Raw genomic sequence first — 21101 nt, forward strand, 5'->3', positions numbered from 1 at the left:
AGTGACAGAGAGACCCTGTCTAAAAGAAAAAAAAAAAAGTGGATAACTTACAATGAAAAGAAATGTATTTGGCTAGTGGTTCTGGATGGTGGGAAGTCCAAGATCAGGGGCTGTATCTGGGGAGGACCTTCTTGCTGTGTAGTAACCTGATAGAAAGCATCACATGGCAAGAGAGTACACAAGAGAGGGTAACTTAATTTTTAAATAAATTCACTCCCACAGTAATAACATTAATCCAATCACCTCCAAAAGTTCCCACCTCTCAACACTGTTGCCTTGGGGATTAAATTTCTAACACATGAACTTTAGGAGACACATTCAAACCGTATCACCACATTTGCTGATGTTCTTCCTGCCTTCACAGCCACTTCTGATAGAAATTCCAACTCCACGAAGACTTCCAGTGACAATTGAATTTGGAGGGTTGAGACCTGCTCATGACCCAGAAAGGAAAAGAGAAAGCTTACTTTTTGTTTTGTTACAAGTACAGTTTCTTAAAAATAACCACAAAATGCCCCCCGCCCCCCCACCAAATGGCATATGGAAAACAGCGCAGAGATGGTGTGTGAATGTACTTGAAATGTCTTTCTAAGGAAGTGAGGCTTGGGTGGGACTGGAAACACATCCCTTTTGCTCCCCAGGGTACATGTCTTTTTTTCACTTCCTCTAACTGGGAGCCCCAGGACCTGGCTTTGTCTTGTAGCTTCCTGTCATGATGTACCAGGCTAAGTGGGAAGGTTTCTGTTCTATGTCTTGAGTAGCACTGGCAGGTCCTCATTCTGCTTGTAATTGGGATGGGAATATGAGTAGGAATTTGGGGTTTGGCAGAGCTTACAGGACCTCCTTCAAGCCAGAGCACAGCCCTATCAGACTTACTCACTGGACAGGAATAGGTCAGTCAGCCCTCAGCAGCAGCCACCAGCTACCACGTTAAGTATTTGACGTGAATTTTCTCAAGTCATTCTCACCCCATCCTACAAGAAACTTGAGCTTAGGGGACTTAGCTAACTTGCTTGAAGGTTGTATAGCTGTGAATTGTTGGAGCCAGGATTGGTACCCAGGTCAGCTTAACTTTTAAGTCCATGCCACACAATCAGATACATAGTATGAGGCAATGGGATGTAATGGAAAGCCCACGGGCTTTGGAATTGAACAGATGGGCTCTGGATCTTGGCTCTCCTACTTGACTCCATATGACCCGGAACAAACTGTTAACTCTTAAAATTATCTGTTAAGTAGAGATAATCCTTTTCCTGCCTATCTCACAGCCTTGTGGGAATCAAAGCTATAAAAAGATAGGCAAATAGAAGGGATAATTACTGTTTGAGGGTGAGTTTACTTGAAGCCAGCAATGTGGGTTTACAATGAATGGTGAAGAATAGATAAGAAAAAAAAAGATACTCTGTTGACATGGGAAGATGTTTAGAGTGTATTTCATCTAGTTTCTCTTAAAAAGCAAGCAAAAGAACAGAGTCATGATTCCACCTTTGTCTAAAAACTAAAAAACATCCATTCATCTGTTCATCAGCCATCTAGGATACAGACCAAGATGTTAACATAATACAGAGATTTGGGGTGGCAGGATTAAGAAGGACTCTTTTGTGTGTTTTAAAATTTTTTATGGCCAGGCACAGAGCCTCATGCCTGTAATCCCAGCACTTTGGGAGGCCAAGGTGGGTGGATCACGAGGTCAGGAGTTCGAGACCAGCTTGGCCAAGATAGTGAAACCCCATCTCTACTAAAAATACAAAAATTAGCTGGGCGTGGTGACGGACGCCTGTAGTCCCAGCTACGTGGGAGGCTGAGGCAGGAGAATCACTTGAACCCGGAAGGTGGAGGTTGCAGTGAGCCGAGATGGCGCCACTGCACACCACCCTGGGTGACAAAGTGAGACTTCATCTCAAAAAAAAAAAAAAAAAGAAAAGAAAAATTATTACAATTACTGGTTTTTTTTGTTTTTTGTTTTTTGTTTTTGAGACAGGGTCTCATTCTGTCACCCAGGCTGGAGTGAAGTGGAACAGTAATAGCTCACTGCAGCCTCCAACTCCTGGGTTCAAGGGGTTCCCCCTGCCTCAGCCTTTTGAACAGCTGGGACTATAGGCATGCACCACCATGCCTGGCCAATTTTTAAAAAATTCTTTGTAGAGACAAGTTCTTGCTATGTTGCCCAGGCTGGTCTCAAACTCCTGACCTCTAGTGATCCTCCCACATGGGCCTCCCAAAGTGCTGGTATTATAGGCATGAGCCACCATGCCTCGCCTCTTGGTGCTTTTTAATAGCTTGTTTGTTTCTGCGATAAATGTAGGAGAATGATAGAAGAGTCTGGATCTCTTGTCAAATCTAGGATCAAATCATGGTCAGATACTTAAACTCTCTAAACCCATTTTCTCACTGCACAGCAAGGACTTCATAGAGCTTTTGGGGGGATTAAAGGAGATAATGCTTGCAAAACACTTAACACAGTATCTGGCTCATAGTTAGTGCTTAAGATACACTATTATTTGTCCATTTGATAATTTTTTGTGCCTGGGTCTTAGAAGCGCAGTGGTGAATAAAACAGATGTGACTTTGCTCTCATGTAGCTTACAGTCTAGATGAGAACATAGACAATAAACAGAGAATGAACATATATTAATAATTATAGATTGAGATATACTAGATTTTATTTCTGTGAAAGAAATGAACAGGATATCTTGATACAGAATAACAGGAGGGAACAATGAGGATCCACTTTATTTGAAGGTGATCTGGAACAGCTTCTCTGACAAGGTGCCATTTAAACTGAGATCTGGAGGAAATCAAAACACTGGATATTATTTTTTTAATGAAAATTCAGAAAAGCAAGAGCAAAACGAAACAGACTTAGTATCAAACACAAAAGACCCCTCTCCTACTGACTTCCTCCCTAAATAAACATAAGAGGTAAAAGATCCCTGATTGTAAGGGACCTTCGCTATTAGCAGAAAAAGAAGACTCCAGTCTCTCTTTTTTCTGCCAAAGCCCAGACCACAAACGACTTTTTTAAATGATCAAATGTGTAGGCAGCTTTGTGCATCTGATTGTTCCTGGGTGGGTCCCTCCTGTGTTCGGCTGTGGGAAACTGGAAGGCATAGAAACGACCCTGCGTTTCACTGGATGTGCACATGTAAAAAAGAAAGATGCGTTTGTCGTTTTGCCTAGGCTATGCAACTTGGATGTCTTTTCATTGTGACCTTCTGGTCTTGTTATCCTGAAGGTGCCCTGGTGTCTTGATGGAGGCTAGGCAGGTAGCTTCCCTGAGCCACTAGCCTCATGTTATCAAACTTGGCTAGACAACAGCAGCAGGGAGGAGCCTTATCCTCTCTTCCACCATCTTACCCTGTCCATACCCTCTTTTTACCTCCATTTCTTCTCCAGCTCTTTCCTTTCCTCTTCCAAAGAAGCAGTGTCTCTCTTGCAGGTCCTACTCAAGTGAGATGTCGCTTCCTCCAGACAGTGTTCCTGGCCCTTCTTGGGTTCCTTTTCTCTGTGCTCAATGGCAGCACCTGTCCCATGGTCCCATGCAGTGGCCTGTGTGTGCATCTGTGTCCTCTGCTAGACCTTAAGCTCAATGGGGACAAGAACAGGTACCGTCTTATGTATCGCCAGCATCCGGCATGCTGCTAGGCAGAGGATCTACAAGACCCAAATATTAGCCTTCCTCATTATCCCTTAGCACCAAAAAACACGTCAAAGCAGCCCCTTGTTTTGGAGTTTTTTGTTTCATTTTGTTTTGAGACAGGGTCTCACTCTGTCACCCAGGCTGGAGTGCAAAGGCACAATCATAGCTTGTTGCAGTCTAAACCTCCTGGGCTCAAGCGATCCTCCGACTTCATTCAGCCTTCCAAGTAGCTGGGACTACAGGCATGTGCCATCACGCCCTGAGAAGTTTTAAATGTTTTGTAGAGACAGGGTCTTGCTATGTTGCCCAGGCTGGTCTCACACTCCTAGCCTCACTCGATCCTCCTGCTTTCTTAGAGTGTTTTACTAAGATGAAGCATGTTAAAGTGGCATCAGGCTAACCTTAACAGTTTACCCAAATACTCCCATTCTCTTTATTTCTATTTTCAATTGCTTCCATGATAATTGCTCTCTCATTTAAAATAGCTTTCACAGCTTCTTTTCTTATTACAAAATAATAATAATACCTTATTGTTATGTAAATTTTTAAAAATATAATCAAGCATAAAGGGGAAAAGGAAAAAGATTAAAACCATCTGTAATTCTTCTAATCTCCATAAGCCTGTGTATAAAATGTGTACAGATATTACATATACATTTGTGTATATAATTTATAGAATGGAAGGATATTGTACACACTGTTAGTAATTATATAACTTTGTCATCTCATATTCTCCTACATCTTCTTTTAATTTTTAAAAGTGTTTTGCATGGTAATACATCAAATAGATGTATCATTATTTATTTAACTGTTTTCCCTATTGGTCCATAGTAGATTCCCATTTGTTTTCTCTAACGATTCTTTGATGAACGCCCTATATCTTGATGGGATAAACCCAGGAGTATAGAGGAGAGGTCAGGAAAAATCTCGTGGAGGAAGTGACACTGCTGTGGAGACAGAAATGATGCACAGGAGATAGCTGGATGGATGGGGAAGGAGTGGGAGCAAGTGCTCCTGGCAGAGGAGATAGCCCGTGCAAGGGCTTGGAGTCACCTCCAAGAGTTCATGAGTGTTCCAGGAACTGGAAATATTTCAGTATGGCTGGAGGGTGTCTCAGGGGGTTGGGGACATGGGCAGGGAAGGGGCTGTTGACCAAGTGTCCAGGAACAGGTCCTAAATGGCCCCTTAAGCCATGCTAAGGAGTGTGGGCTTTGGGCAATGGGGAGCTATTGCAGATAAGAGCAGGGAAATGGCATAACCCGGTCAGCATCTTTAAAAGATCCCTTTAGCTGGGCATGGTGGTGCGTAGCTGTGGTCCCAAGCTACTCACAAGGCCAAGGCAGGAGGATCCCTTGAGCCCAGGAATTCAAGGTGGCAGTGGGCTATGATCACGCCACTGCACCCCAATCTGGGCAAGAGAGCAAGACCTTGTCTCAAAAAACAAAACAAAACAAAACAAAAAAGAGATCCCTGTGGCAGTGGTGACCAAGCCAACTCCACATTCAATAGCAAGACTCTGTTATTAACTCAATGAAACAAATTAAAAGAGAAGAGAAAAAGAAAAAGAGCTTATGTGTAACAGGTCACAGATAAGCTTTTCAAACTGTCTAGATTCTTAAATTCAGGAGTGTAATTCAACAAATCAACCTTCTTGCTCCTCTCCTTAATCCTGAAAGAGGTGCTTGTGGTTTAAATAACCCTGTTGGTTTCTGGCCCCCATTCCTGTTCCAGGAGCCCCATTGATGTACCCTGATGACAAGGGGGTCGGATTTTCTTTTCTTTTCTTTTCTTTTCTTTTTTTTGTAAGCTGAGTGAGGCTGAAGTGTTCACTCAAGACAAGTCAGAGAGGCAGGTGCAATCCATGGTGCGTTTTTAATTAGATCCCAGCCACCGAGCTGCCCGTACTTCAAGGACACAGCAGGCAGGAAGCTGATCTGGGCTGTGTCTCCCAGGGGCTGACGTCTCCATTTAGGGAGCGCTCTTGAAGCTAATGGTCAGTGACAGCTCCATTAGAAAACACAGAAACACTTAACAGGGAGGCTGTGATCTGCCAGCCCGGTAAGCCGCTGATTAGCAGGGAAATCACACTCCCTCTGTATCGCACCCCCTTGGTTAACCCCCGTTCTTGCGTCTCCTCTGTGCTATCTCACTTAAAGATTTCATTGCTCTCTGAGAGAGGAGGGAGGGGGACAGGGAGAGGGAGGTTGTGGAGCTGCCAGAAGCTGTTTCACTGTCTCCCATCACAGCCTCTGGGGAGGCCCAGGCGAAGCAACAGCCTTCTGGCGTGGATGGGAAATTGATGGTTTTTAAAGAAAAATGGTCCCTGAAGATGCTTCGTGTCTCAGCTAATGTGCTTCCTACACCGGCTGGCTTGGGTTCCAACACCCAGGCCAAAGAAAACCACGCACAGATCTGCCTTATAGCCACACCAGGATGCCATACCAGCAGCCCCTGCCACCAGCACCTCTTTATTGTCTGCTCCACCTCCCTTTTCTACCGTCTTAGCCACCATTCCTCTCCTGTGGATGACTGCGGCAGTCTCTCCCTGATGCCATGGCCACCAGTCTAGCTCCCCGAACCTCTGCAATCCCCACAGCTGAGGGGACTCCTTGACTTGTCTGCTGGAATTTTGAACTTATCATAAAGGAACGCAAGTACTAAATTTCCCCTCTCAAGTAGGCTCTACTCCTCATGTTCCTCTCTCACTAAATAGCTCAGGCCAAAATTGTCAGTGTCACCAACAATGCCTCTCTTCCTCTCATACCCCACACCCGATCCATCAGCAAATCTTGTCAACTCTGAATTCAGAACATACCCCACATCTGAATGCATCTTTCCACCCCCCTACCAATCACCTTCCTTCAAGCCCCCGTCATTCTTACCTGATTATTGTAACTACTTCCTCGCTGGTTGCACTGTTTGCATTATTGTCCCCTGCTCATTTAATCTATCCTTGTACACCACACCAGTGATCCTGTTTAAATGTAAGTCAGGGCCAGGTTTGGTGGCACACACCTGGAATTCCAGCACTTTGGGAGGCTGAGGTGGGAGGATCACTTGAGGATAGGAGTTCAAGACCAGCCTGGGCAACAGAGCGAGACCCCCCCACACACACACCCCATGTTTACAAAAAAAAAAAAAAAAAAAAAATTAGTCCTGCGTGGTGATGTACACCTGTAGTCCTAGCTACTCATGAGGTTAAAGTGGTTGGATCGCTTGAGCCCGGGAGTTTGAGGCTGCAGTGAGCTGTGATCATGCCTCTGACTCAAGCGTGGGCAACAGAGCAAGACCATGTCTCTAAAACAATGAAATACTATAAAAACAACACATACGTCATCATGTCATTCGGGGCTCTACGTTCTCCAGCAGTTTCCCATTGAGCTGAGATGAAAATCCACTGTCCATCAAGGACATCAAGGATGCTGCTCTGGCTCATGGTCCATTCTGTGGCCCCTTGGTCGCTCTGCTCTGGACATACTGACCTCATTGCTGCTTGGTGGCTATGCCAGGTGAGCTCTGTCGGGGCCTTTGCACTTGCAGCTCCCTCTGCCTAGGGTGCTTTCCGTCCTGACAGCCAAAGGGCACCTTCTCTCACTCCACTGAGGTCTTGCTCAAAGGTCATCTCCTCCAAACTGAAAATGGCATCACTCTCACTCCATCCCTTGGCCTTTCTTTTTTTTCTTTACTTTTTTTGTTTTTTTTATTTGGGACAGAGTCTCACTCTGTCACCCAGTTTGTAGTGCAGTGGCTTGATCTCTGCTCACTGCAACCTCTGCCTCCTGGGCTCGAGTGATCCCCCCACCGCAGCCCACCTGAGTAGCCGGGACCACAGGTGTGCACCACCACACCCAGCTAATATTTGTACGTTTGGTAGAGACGGGGTTTCACCATGTTGCCCAGGCTGGCCATGAACTCCTAAGCCCAAGTGATCCACCAGCCTCGGCCTCCCAAAGTGCTGGGATTACAGGCGTGAGTCACCCCGCCTTGCCTTGGCTTTATTTTTCTTAACATCACTTATCTCTCTCTGGCACTAAAATATATATTCACATGTACAGTTACGGTCTCGTTTGTTTGCTGCTTCTCTTCCCCAGTAAAATGTAAGTTCCATGAAGCATGGATTTTGTATCATTTTCTACTAGCACAGAGCCTGGCACATAGTGAGTACTCAATGAATAAACAAACGAATGAATCTGGACAACAATCCTAACCACTCTGAGTTTACCCTGAGGGGGCATCCTTCTGTGGGAGTTTCCCTCCACTGGCCAGCAGAACAGACCCCAGGTCTTGATACTGTGTCAGAGAGTTCTCATTTTCTGAGACCTGAAGCCAAGATAACAAAAACAGCAGAAGCAATTTAGCTTGGAATGACAAATAGGTTTCCTTAAGTCTGACAAGAGTCATTTAAAAATTCAAGACTGTTTCCTTAGTATTTAAAACTTAAACACCATGAAACCGCCCTATTATAGGAAACATATGCTATCTGTCTGTAGGGATTTGGAGTAGAAAATGGGAACTAAATAATACTTGGAGCCATGATGCGTTGATCACATACTCAGTACCTGTTGCTTGCATTCTCTCATTTTATCCTCATATCACAACCCCACTGTGATAGGAATTAAAATTGCTCCCCTTTTACAAAAGAGGAAACTGAGACTTTAAGGAATTTGCCCAGAATTGCACAGATAGTGGGCAGCATAGTGCCGGGGTTTGAACTCAGTCTACAGACTCACTTTTTTTTCTTTCTTTGAGACAGAGTTTCCCTCTTGTTGCCCAGGCTGGAGTGCAGTGGTGCCATCTCAGCTCACTGCAACCCCCACCTCCCGGGTTCAAGTGATTCTCCTGCTTCATCCTTCCGAGTAACTGGGATTACAGGCGCCTGACACCACACCTGGCTGTTTTTGTATTTTTAGTAGAGACGGGATTTCACCATGTTGGCCAGGCTGGTCTCGAACTCCTGACCTCAGGTGATCCACCCTCCTCGGCCTCCCAAAGTTCAGGGATTATAGGCATGAGCCACCACGCCCAGCCCCAGACTCACTTTTACTCAGATAAGAAGTGAGCAGGAGGCAGAGGCTCTTGGAGACCTCAGTCCCTTGCATGCACAGCAAATACTTCTGCTTCCCTCAACAAAAAGGCTTTGAAGAAGAGCATGCACCTCTTGACTTTTTCAATGTACCTTCACTCTTCCAGCAACTGAAGTTCAGTGGCAGCCCTCCATTTCTCATCAGTATCACCCCAGTTGCCAACTGCAATGATCCCTTTTCAGCAACTCTCCTATTTGACCTCTTAAAGATATTTTAGTTATACCAGTGCCCTTCTCCTGGGATTCCTCTTAGTCCTTAGCTTGGCTGATACTGTTCTCTCCTGGTTCTCCTCGTGCTGTCCTAAGACACTTTAAAGGACATTTTTATCATGGGCAAATGGAAAAAAACATCTATTTCACAGAGTTGTTACGTGAATGAAAAAGGTCATATATGCAAAAACACTTGGCAAATGTCTGTTTCACTGAAAGTGCTCACTGGTTTTTATTACTCTTGTTATCTCTTTCCACTCCCCATATTCTGTGCTGGAAAAAAAAAAAAAAAAAAAAAAAGGTTTTTCAAGAGCTCTCTCCTCCTGTGCTTTTTTTTTTTTTTCTTTTTCCTTTTTTGAGTCAAGGTCTCCATCACCGCCCAGGCTGGAGTGCAGTGGTGCAATCGCTGCTCACTGCAACCTCCACCTCGCGGGCTCAAGCAATTCTCTTACCTCAGTTTCCTGAGTAGCTGGGACTACAGGCATGCACCACCACACCCAGCTAATTTTTTAAAAACAGGGTTTTGCCATGTTGGTCAGGCTGGTCTCAAAATCATGACCTCAGGTGATCTGCCCACTTTGGCCTCCCAAAGTGCTGGGATTACAGGTGTGAACCACCACGCCCGGCCCAGAACCTGTGCTTCTGACTTCTTCTGGTCATCACCGGGACTGTCATTGGCCTCTCAAAGTCATTGTTCAAAATGGAATTAATCATCTTTCTCAGTTTTCCCACTTTCTCTCAGTTCATACAACCAGTTCTCAGTTGTTATTCAAACCAGAGGCTTCATCATCCCCATCCTTGTCTTCCCGCCAGCCGCTTCCCCACTCCATTAGTCAATCAGCCACCAGGCTGCCACCATAGTTGTATTATTTATTTATTTATTTATTTATTTATTTATTTATTTATTTATTTATTTTGAGAGAGAGTCTTGCTCTGTCACCCAGGCTGGAGTGCAGTGGCATGATCTCAGCCCACTGCAACCTCCGCCTCCCGGTTCAAGTGATTCTCCTGCTTCAGCCTCCTGAGTAGCTGGGACTACAGGCGCCCTTCACCATGCCTGGCTAATTTTTGTATTTTAGTAGAGATGGGGTTTCACCATGTTGGCCAGGCTGGTCTCAATCTCCTGACCTCGTGATCCACCTGCCTCATCCTCCCAAAGTGCTGGGATTACAGGTGTGAGCCACTGTGCACGGCCACTCTGCTTGTAAAATGGAGCCAGAAACTTGTGCTCTGATGTCAGATGGACCTGATTCATCTTGCTCTGCTATTGGTTCACTGTGCGACCTTGAACAAATTACATAATCTCCCTGGTCTCAGTTCCCTCATCTATAAAATGGAGATGATAATACCCACTTCATAGGGCCATTGGGAAGATGAAATAAGGTAATGCAAGTAAAGAACTTTCCAGTAAAGAGCATTTTGCACTGGCATATAGCAAATGCATCATAAATATCGACAGTCATGGTTATTATTACTACTATTACTATTATAGTATTAGGTTGTGGTTACCCCCTATAGATACTGTGTTGGAAACGCATAGAGCTTTTGTGCAAATAGGTTTTGCTGGCAAAGAACAAGGGACCCCAAATTAGTGGTTTGCCCCTTCTCATTAGGTGGGAATTAGCATGTACAGGTGTGAGCACTCGTGCATGCATGCACACATGTACACACGTGTACATGCACATATGTGTTATAACTCTGCCTCAGATAGGGGCCTTTTTGTATAGAAAGACCAGCAGGATGGGTGAGAAATGGCAACTCTTTTCTCTCTAGAACCTGATTGCTTCACCAAACAATGGTTTGTATTTCCTCCCATATTCCTCCTTCCTAATTGAAGAGGGAGTGACCGAATTTACCTCCTGGTACGTTGCACTTAATGGTCAATGACTGCTCCAGCTAACCAGGAGCCTCGTGGTTGCCCAGGCGTTGCAAGCATCAAACCCAGATCTTCATTGGGATCTTCCTCCATTGGTTGGAGTTTATAAATTGTATTCTGTTGAGTTGAAAAACATCCACTGCTCCTGATTGAGAGCTGGAGGACAGCACTTTGAGGGGTCTGCTGCTATAAATACTGGGATCTCCCAGGTGATGTATAAATGGGTCATTACTTTGCATCTTGCACCCCCTGAAACATCTCAGGTGCCTTGATCCCATGTATTCCAACAGATGAGCTTGGCTGACTTCTCGGGGTGGGTTGGGGGGACATGCCACATGCCTCTGGCCCCACCATCTCATGCCTTTGCCATCCATCTCCTGACTGCCCAGAAGGACACCAGGAACAGCTCATGAGCTACAAAAACTGAAGGTCGGGAACCCAAGGTCGTGCACCAAAGGTCATGAGAATTTTGCATTTTATGTTGCTCTCATTTCTGATCATTTGAAACAACCTCTCTGAGTTTCTGAAAGGGAAGGGATTGGAGAAAAGCACACCCGATTATGCTAGGTTCTGTTTTATTTTGGCTTTTGTTTTTGTTTTTTTTCCCACCCACCACAAGTTCTTTTCTTCCCCTCTCATAGTGTGGGCGAAATGCTGAAAACTTCGACCGATTTTTCACCCGCCATCCACCAGTCCTAACACCTCCCGACCAGGAAGTCATCAGGAATATTGACCAATCAGAATTCGAAGGATTTTCCTTTGTTAACTCTGAATTTTTAAAACCCGAAGTCAAGAGCTAAGTAGATGTGTAGATCTCCGTCCTTCATTTCTGTCATTCAAGCTCAACGGCTATTGTGGTGACATTTTTATGTTTTTCATTGCCAAGTTGCATCCATGTTTGATTTTCTGATGAGACTAGAGTGACAGTGTTTCAGAACCCAAATGTCCTCAGGTAGTTTGGAGCATCTCTATGAGATGGGATTATGCAGATGGCCTATGGAAAATGCAGCTGCATAATTAACACATTATCAAAGTCCTCTTAAAATTTGTTTTCCGCAGCATGTCAGCTAAGTAGACCCAATGGGGAGAGAAAATGCCTGCTTTCTTTCCCTCTTTTTCTGCACTGCCATATTCACCCCAAACCATCCAATCTGTGGATAATTGGATGTTAGCAGTACTCTTCTACTTCCGGGCCTGGAGCTTGGCTTGTATCCAAGTGTATGGTTGCTTTGCCTAAGAGGAATCCCTCTATTTCACCTGTTCTGGAGGCACCAGACCTTGAAAAGAACATGCTCAAAATAAAATGTTACTTGTTATTTTTTTAAACTCAAAGTTAAAGTTATCAAAGTTCTAAAATTCCAAGAATGTGCTTTTAGACTGTCTCAGTCTAAAAGCACTTCAAGGGGTCAAAGGGCAACCAGCTTGGGTGCTACCTCAGTGTTGTAGTTTCTGATACTTTATGTCTTTGATCACTCTCATCCCCAAACTACTTGAAAAGGGCATTTGGCACCACTCCCTGAAAAAACACAGTCACTCTAGCAAGGCCCCCAAAGGGCCCTGGTTTTACATTGCATTTCAAACTTTATTTGCTTTGGGGTTTTGTTTCTGTTGATGTTCAAATGCAAAAAAAAAAAAAAAAAAAAAAAAAAAAAAAAAAAAAAGTGACTCACATTGTTACACATGCTTTAAAATATATGTTCAAATGTTATTAACCACATTGACGACCTGCTTTGATTTAACTGAGAAGACAGCTGCGGAGCCTAGCAGACTCAGGCCTGTGGGAATGGGATTTGTCTAGATTTGTTACTGGCTTTAGAAAGCTAATTAAGTGCTCTGAAAAAGACACCGTTTCTTGAAACAAAGATGGTTGTATTCCTCACTTTGATGTTGTTTTGCAAGATGTTTGTGGAAATGTTCATTTGTATCTGGATCTCTGTTATGTGCCATTTTTCTTCTAGCATCGAGATACAATAAAAAAAAAAAAAAAAGAAAGAAAAGAAGAAGAAATACTATTTCAAGGAAAGCTGATCTTTTTGAAAAATGTGGACCTAAACTACAAAGTGGGAACTGAGGAGGGAACTCAGGAGAAAGGAACTAACTGTGGAGCTTTAATCTCGGCCCCAGTGTTGGCGGGGGCTATGGCCCATTCAGGGGCTGCCAGTGGCCTATAGTGGGGTGGGAAGACCTGGCCAGAGCCAACGAGGGTATTGGAGCCCAAAGTCAAGTTTAGAGACCAGCTGGGAACATGAATGGGGCTCTTGATTTTCTTATCAAAATCACCACTCCTCCCAGCTTGGACTAAATATTCTTTCTAGCAAACAGCTTTGCAAGCTCCCTAAAGCCCAAGGAAACCCTTGGGTGGGAGAAATTTCACTCCTGTCTGAGCGGATTAAGACAGCAGGTGACTCCTCCTCCTCACCTGCCGTGTCCTGCTATTCTCAGGCAGCTCTAAAGAGAATTCTTATCACAGTTCAAGTGATTTCCAGAAGTTCCAGGGCTTCTGAGAGACCATCAGGGAAATTTTAACAACTTGACAAATGTCCTTGAAGTAAGATGTCTCATCTTTACGGAAAAATGGGGTTTGGACTTCTGCTTAGGCAAAGTCTCCTGCAGTTCATCCTTCTCTGTCCTCTTCTTGCTTCAGGCTTGGGGATCATCCCTGCTGTCCCCACTATGGTGGCAATCAGGACCTAAGGTGAAGCAAACTGGAAGTTCTAGCTGGCAAGTTTAGGCAATTAGAGAAGGAGGAAAATCGGAGCAAAGCCCCCTCACTTTATCGTTGAGAAACTGGCATCTGGAAAGAGGAAGGAACTTGCCCAAAGTCAGTCAACTGGGATAAAAACCTGGGTGTCCTGATCCTCAGTGCAGGGCACTTTCTGCTCTGTAGCAAGGCAACAGGCATCTCTGAGCCAGGCCCACCAACAGGCAAGATTTGAGGTCTCTCATCTGGTGGTTGGCTCATGATCTCATTTTGCTTGGACACGCTCTCAGGAAGATGAAAACCATGGAGAAACACTAGGCCATTGACAAATGATCTGAGACAACTTTAGAAAACAATGTAGGATGGATGGAAAGAGAAAGAGAGAGAAAGAAAGAAGAAAAAGAAAGAATGAAAGAAGGAAGGAAAGAAGGAAGGAAGGAAGGAATATAGTGTGTTTATATAATGCACTCAACATTTTCCAAATTCTTGCCATTATTTTTCAAAAGTTTAATAGTTTGCAGAAATAGATACTCAAGTCAAATCTCTTTTAGAGAAACTTTCCATGGAAAGTCAGAATTTCTACCACTTCCTTTTCTATCCACATTTCCAGTGCAGAAGAAACTGAGAAACAGAGCTTTTTTAAGAGAGGACAGGGCCATAGCCACAAGGGCCTTCTTAGGGGATTAATGGGAGGTCAGTAGAATTAATAACCCTCCTTGGATGAGTGCTACTGTTCTCATGTGGCTTCAGATGCAATCAGCCTCAAAGAAATGATCTCAACAGAGAAGCTCATTCTCTCCCAACTTCTGTGGTAAAATCCAGGAGTATTTTCTCTGGGGATGTGCCCACAGGGCAAAGTCCATAAAGGCAAGTCCTGTCTGGACCTTGTGGTTATCTGAAGCATTAGCCATCACCAGCACAACAAAGGGGACAGGGCTTTCCAAGGTGGGGCTGGTCAGAAGGTAATGTTTGCTAAGATGCCCACAGGCAGGGAAAGCGAAATAGGGTTGATGACACCAGGGGAGACCTAAAAAAAAAGGCAGATTTGTGTCTTCTAGCTCCAAATGTACCTGCCTTTTAGCTCACACACTGTCCTGGAGTTCTCCGACCTTTAAGGGCCCTAACACAGTTCAGTTTATAAAGGGGTTCAAAAGGGACAGTGGCCCATTTGGAAGACCTTTAGGATCAATGGGAATACATTCCATTGTTTTGCCTCAGAGGAAAGTTTCTGGCTCGGGGGTAATTATAAGTTGTAAAGAGGATAGAGGCATATCCCAAGTCTTCCTTTATTCCACAAATAATTAAAAACAACCTACTGTGTGCCAGGCACTCTTCTTGGCACTGGAAATACAGTAGTGAAGAACCTGATGAGGACCCTGTTTATTGTTGCTCTCCAAGAAATTCTCCAAGAATACTGTTTCTTGGAGAGAAATAATAAATAAACAAGACAATTTCTGAAAGCAATAAGTGCAATCAAGATAATTAAAGGATGCTAAAGTGTGACTCATGGGGATTGGGAGAGAGATGCACAGACAATATTAAAGAGGAGACATTCGAGCTTTGCTGTGAACACCGGAAGTAACACACCGAGCGCCTGGGGGATGGAAATTCCTGTAGCACACCACAGGCTAACAGCAGACAGGACAAGACAAACAGGGCAGGTGGGACATGGTAGAGATGGACCCCAGGAAACAGCTCTGTCAGCATCTTAACCTGTTCCACTCTAGCCACACATACCCACGTGTACTCCTGAGACCTGTGTGTCCACCTCACTCCCCGACTCTCACACAGACACGGCAAGAGTAAGGAGGGAACTCCATAGAGACATTTTACCTATCTCAGGGGAGCAGTCACAAAGAAGCAAGTCTTGTAAAAGGTGTTTTGCAAAGGAGAGTGAACCCAGCAATGAGAGATCCTTAACAGCTAGTGCCCATTAGGGGGCTAAACCTAAAGCTTAAGTGTTGATGGCTCAAATGCTCATGAGTTAGTCAATACTTACCGACCCCCTGGCCTTTATAATCTGACACAACTTTGGCTGCAGCCCGGGAATGTGCAGGGCACTAGTGAATCCAAGGCCTTCTTCTCTGGTTGTCTTGTAATAAAACAGCCATTGGGCTGTCCCTCCAGTCCGAGGGACTGAGATGAGGCCTATGTAGCAGCGATGTTGTCAGGTAAAAATCAGGAACCCTCTGAAATCTTGGGCATGGCGCCCTGCCTGCTTGTGCCTCGGTTCTCTCATATGTCATATATAGGAGGTGAGGACTCCAACTCTACCTGCCCCAGGTGGGTGTGGTGATGATGAGAAAAGACAAGAGGCTTGCAAGGACCCTAAGGAGGTTGGTGCATCATACAGGTTCCTTTATTAGCCCATATTCTGATGTTCCCTGGTGAGACTTGCCCCAAACAATTGCTGGTAAACGGGAGTTAATTTCTTCCCCACCTCCCTACTGAACAAAAAAAGAAATGTCAGACTTACTAGGAGAATCGAGTTGCTTTGAGTTTATTTTGTTTTGTTTTATTTTGTTTTAAGGCTCTCCTTACACACCTTCCTTTAAGCTTTGGGTTTTCTCTCATAGTTTGTTGACTAGATACATGCTAAAAATGTCTTTGGAGAGAACTTCTGCCTGATAAAGACCCAATTCTAGTCTGTGGGTGGATTTTTGAGCTGACAGTGGTCAATTCCTTTCATTAAGCAGTGATCTGATTTCTCCACATGGTCATTCTGCCTTCTTGGGGGCAGAGTAGATGGGCAGCAGTTCACCTTTTCAAAGAAAGAGGTCTTCTAGCCACCTGGGCTGCTACTGAATGGTTTTCTCCAGGACGCTCTACCTAATGGTTATTTCTATAACATTAAGCATGGTAATAAGTAGCTTCCAATTCAATTCATCCTAAAGCCAAAGAAAATACACCACCACACACACACACACACACACACACACACACACACACACACACCCCACTTTATGACAATTCTTACAGAAAATCAGTGACATTTCTTTTCTTAGAAAATTTCCACCACGTTTCTATCCCCAAGCCAACATACAATGTGAAATGAAAGCTAGTACGTGGAGTGCAGCTGCTAAAAGTTTTCAGCACAGGGCTCTTTCTGACTCTGCTCATGAGACGGCATCAGCCACCCAATGACTGGCGTATCTTGGTCCTGTGTCTTTCTTCTTATGCTGTGTTAATGTGTTTACTTTCCATTTGGCAGAGAGACAAGAGAGACACCTCCAACTTCGACAAAGAGTTCACCAGACAGCCTGTGGAACTGACCCCCACTGACAAACTCTTCATCATGAACTTGGACCAAAATGAATTTGCTGGCTTCTCTTACACTAACCCAGAGTTTGTCATTAATGTGTAGGTGAATGCAAACTCCATCATTGAGCCTGGGGTGTAAGACTTCAGGCCAAGCGTACGTATCAATTCTAGTCTTCCAGGATTCACGGTGCACATGCTGGCATTCAACATGTGGAAAGCTTGTCTTAGAGGGCTTTTCTTTGTATGTGTAGCTTGCTAGTTTGTTTTCTACATTTGAAAATGTTTAGTTTAGAATAAGCGCATTATCCAATTATAGAGATACAATTTTCCAAACTTCCAGAAACTCATCAAATGAACAGACAATGTCAAAACTACTGTGTCTGATACCAAAATGCTTCAGTATTTGTAATTTTTCAAGTCAGAAGCTAATGTTCCTGGTAAAAGTTTTTACAGTTATTCTATAATATCTTCTTTGAATGCTAAGCATGACCAATATTTTTAAAAATTGTGAGTAAGCTTTGCAGTTACTGTGAACTATTGTCTCTTGGAGGAAATTTTTTGTTTAAGAATTGATATGATTAAACTGAATTACTATATGCAAGCTCTTGTTTATATGTCTTTTCTTAAATGGATCATGTTACAGAGGTTACAAACTGAAGATCCAGTTTGTAGCCATTAGATAAGCTTAATTTTACTCACATGGAATTTTATTTAATTAAAACCGTTGTGAACATGAAAAAATAAGAACTTTATATAAATTCCTGTACTTTTAGAGTCCCTTGAAAAAAGAAACAAAAGACTAGCAGCTCTAAGCCTATGTTTCCACATGGAAATAATTCTACAGAACTGAGAAATGCTCTCTCCTTTAAAAGCAGTGTATGTTCTCATTTTGCCACAGTCTCCACCACCCCCTATTGTCTTATACCCTCCATCCACTTCCCTGGCTGCTGTAGCCACTTGAGGTTGAGACCTCTGTCATTAGTGAGTCACAGGTTTGAGGACCTTCATATTTTCTTGTGCCCTTAATCAGGGTATGTGCACAGTCATCCACTCAATGTGATTTGTGTTTATTAAGCTTACGTATCTAGCACAAAGTACATAAGATTTTATTCCAGCCATGACAAAAGTCAGGAAAGAGGCTGGTGTCAGTACGGAGGGAACCCTTTGTTTGTTGTCCATGAGGATGTTGCTATTTGTAAAATGACTTACCTTTTACTTATATTCTCCTAATTTAGCTTAGCACCTGCCAAAAAAGGGTGGGGGGTTATAAGCCGTTTTTGTTTTTTTTTTTTTTTTCAACAGCTCATGCAGGGAGGCCCAAGAGAAGAGGGAGAAATAAGGGAGACTGCTTCTAAACCCTGCTGGCATGATAAGGAGCTACACACTCTCACAGCAGAGTGGCACAGTACTAAATCACTGGGTGTCAACCTGATACCTTCTTCTCTGAATAAAGTCATGCTTCTGTTTTCTTTTCAAAAGATAGAGTAATCCAATCTGTAGCACATGCCTTTGTAGCTGCTAAGGCTAGTGGGTAGCAGAAAAGAGCAAACCTGTTCACACTACGTACATTATGACTCTCTACAGCGTGTATTCATCTCTTCCCTTCTTGAAAAAGCCTCAGTAAATGGAGCACTGGAAAGATACAGTGAATCCATTTATCTTACCTAGTGCACTAATCTTTGCAGCATTTTAGAAACTCTGCCAGTTAAAGTTGGCTGAAGCCCATTTAAACTTCAGGAAGAAACTGTGTTCTAGGCATCACATTTAGAAAATAAAAATACCTGGAATTCTACAGATGTTTGAACATGCATTCCATTTAAGACAGTATTATATAGAAGAGGTTACCATTGCTGCCTCTTATTCCTCCTCGTTCCATGCCAGCTTCTCAAACTTTCCCCCTCTGCCAGATATAAATCCATCTTTCATTTAATAAATATTGAGCCCCAACTCTGAGCCAAGCACAGTTCTGGGTACTGGTGTTATAGAGACCAATAAGATAGTCCAGGACTCCCCACTTGTAGGGACAACATGGCTGCAGAAATCCTGGCCTGTCATCCTCCTAGGATCATGTCCAGTGAGAAAGAGTGGGAGGTCCTATAAAAGTGTTGTAGTTTACTCCAGTTGACTCGGCCCGGTCACATGTGCATTCCTGAGCCAAGAACTGTGGGTGGAGCGGGGAGGCAAGTGAGGTGCTTTGATTGGCCACACCTAAGTTGTATTAGCTATTACTGTGTAACAAGTTACCCCAAAACTTTAAAGCAATAAACATTTATGACCTCTCAATGTCTGTGGATCAGGAATCTGGGTGTGGCTTAGGTAGTATAAAGTCTGTCATGAGGATGTGGTTAAGCTATTGACCAGGGTTGTAGTCACACGTGAAGGTTCAGCTGGGGGAAGATGGGATTCATTTCCAAGCTTACTCACATGGTTGTTGACGACCCCAGTTCCTCACTTCATAGTTCCCTCCACAGGGCTGCCTCTGGACATGGCAGCTGGCTTCTCCTAGGGCACATGATTCAAGTGAGGGTGCCCAGTTTGGAAACCACAGTCTTTTTGCAATCTAATCTCAGAAGTGACATCCTATCATGTTTCTGTTTTCTGTTCTTTATGAGTAAGCCCAGCCCATGCTCAAGGGCAAGGGATTTTGCAAAGTGAGACTACTGGAAAGTGGAAGTCTTTAAGGACCATCTTACAGAATGTCTATCACACATAGGATGAGCTGCACCTCTGCAGCTAGGGGTAGAGTGCCACTCAAAACACAGGAACTGGGAATAGGTGAAAAACAGCTCTCTGAATAAAAATTGGAAGTTGTTCTTGGAACAGAGGGGATGTATGCCCAGGAAGGAAACCACAGTGTTAGATCCTCTGTAGATGGGAATTTGGGGCTACTCCAAAGATTCTTGAAGCTAGTGATGTATGAGAAATGGGTCAACACTGATAAACAATTAAAGGAGTGGTTCACCTGGCATTGCATTGGTCCACAGTAGTCTCTATTGTTTCATAGCCAAGCTCACCACCCAACACAGAGACCTGAATTGGACCTTCTGATGAGTTATAGTTCTTTGCCTTCAAGATCTCAAAACCCATCAAGAAGATGAGTTGAAGGAAACATACACATGGTGTAAGTCTATGTCAATTTTTGGGCACTGAGTAACAAACCACATCACAACCTAATGGCTTAATAAAAACTACCACTTATTTAGCTCACGATATGGTTTTTCTGGCCTGGCCTCCCCAGTTTGTCTCTGATGGACTTGCTTGTGTATCTTCAGTCAGCTGGAAGATTATCTGATGACTGGAGCATTGAAGAAATAAAACCGATGGAAAGAAATTGCTGGGAATAGTCTGGACTTTCTCACAGTCAGATTCTTCAATCTCAACATACAAAGGCATGATAGCAGAGTTTAGGCTTGTCAATTGGATGACCACAGCCAACTTAAGAGCTTCAAACCCAATGAGGACAAATTTCTGAAATCCTCAGAGCTTATTCTTGCCACAATTCTTTCTCTAACCTCACATACAAGCTCAGATGCTGGTGAAATCAAGAAGAAATGCAAAGCAAGATACATAGGAACCAAATCTGGGATACCCAATCCAGTTCCACCTGTAATGTCCTATGCGGGGACATAGATAGAGCTGGAGGCCATTATCCTCATTAGCTGGAGGCCACTAACACAGGAACAGAAAACCAAATACCACATGTTCTCACTTATAAGTGGGAGCTAAATGATGGGAACACATGGAAACACAGAGTGGAACAACACACACTGGGGTCTATCAGGTGGTGGAGGGTGGGAAGAGGGAGAGGATCAAGAAAAATAACTAATGAGTACTAGGCTTAATACCTGGGTGACTAAATAATCTGTATAACAAATCCCCATGACACAAGTTTACCTATATAACAAACCTGCACATGTACCCCCTAACCCAAAGTAAAAGTTAAAAAAGCAAAATAAATAAATACCCTAAAGCCCAGTATCTCAGGTCCTATATCTTTTCTTGTTTTGATGTGGGACCTACACAGAATTCTGCTGCTCATCGCTTCCTAGACAAGCAATGTTGGCTCCAAAATGGAATCCCAATTTCCAAACACAACAAAGTTTTAGCTCTAGGGGACTTGCCCAGTGAGTGAACCACACTCCATCCACTAAGGACTTTTCCCCATAAATGCTAGTCTCCCTGGCATATAGCCTGCCAAAATCAGGGCAGATGTCAGGGTGAAATGAAAGTGGTATTTGGACAAGAGATGCAAGAACATTTAGTTTTGTTGTCAACCAGTGACTACTCCTCACAAGATCCAAGAGGGAAATAAATGCATATAGGACAATGC

General features: G+C 43.8%; 1 protein-coding gene across 2 annotated transcripts in view; it reads left to right on the forward strand.

Moving 5' to 3' along the window:
* The window catches only part of PRKCB (protein kinase C beta), a 392285-nt gene extending 374913 nt beyond the window's left edge, over window positions 1–17372 (forward strand). The window contains exon 17 of one of the 2 annotated variants that reach the window (XM_030924982.1): window positions 11451–17372. In XM_030924982.1, coding sequence (XP_030780842.1) covers window positions 11451–11609 — 159 coding nt within the window. In that variant the 3' untranslated portion in view covers window positions 11610–17372. The remainder of the gene's footprint in view (window positions 1–11450) is intronic. The other variant, XM_030924983.1, reaches the window with a different exon arrangement.
* Window positions 17373–21101: the final 3729 nt, after the last annotated feature.

This window comes from Rhinopithecus roxellana, chromosome 20, assembly GCF_007565055.1.
Source record: "Rhinopithecus roxellana isolate Shanxi Qingling chromosome 20, ASM756505v1, whole genome shotgun sequence".
NCBI lineage: Eukaryota > Metazoa > Chordata > Mammalia > Primates > Cercopithecidae > Rhinopithecus > Rhinopithecus roxellana.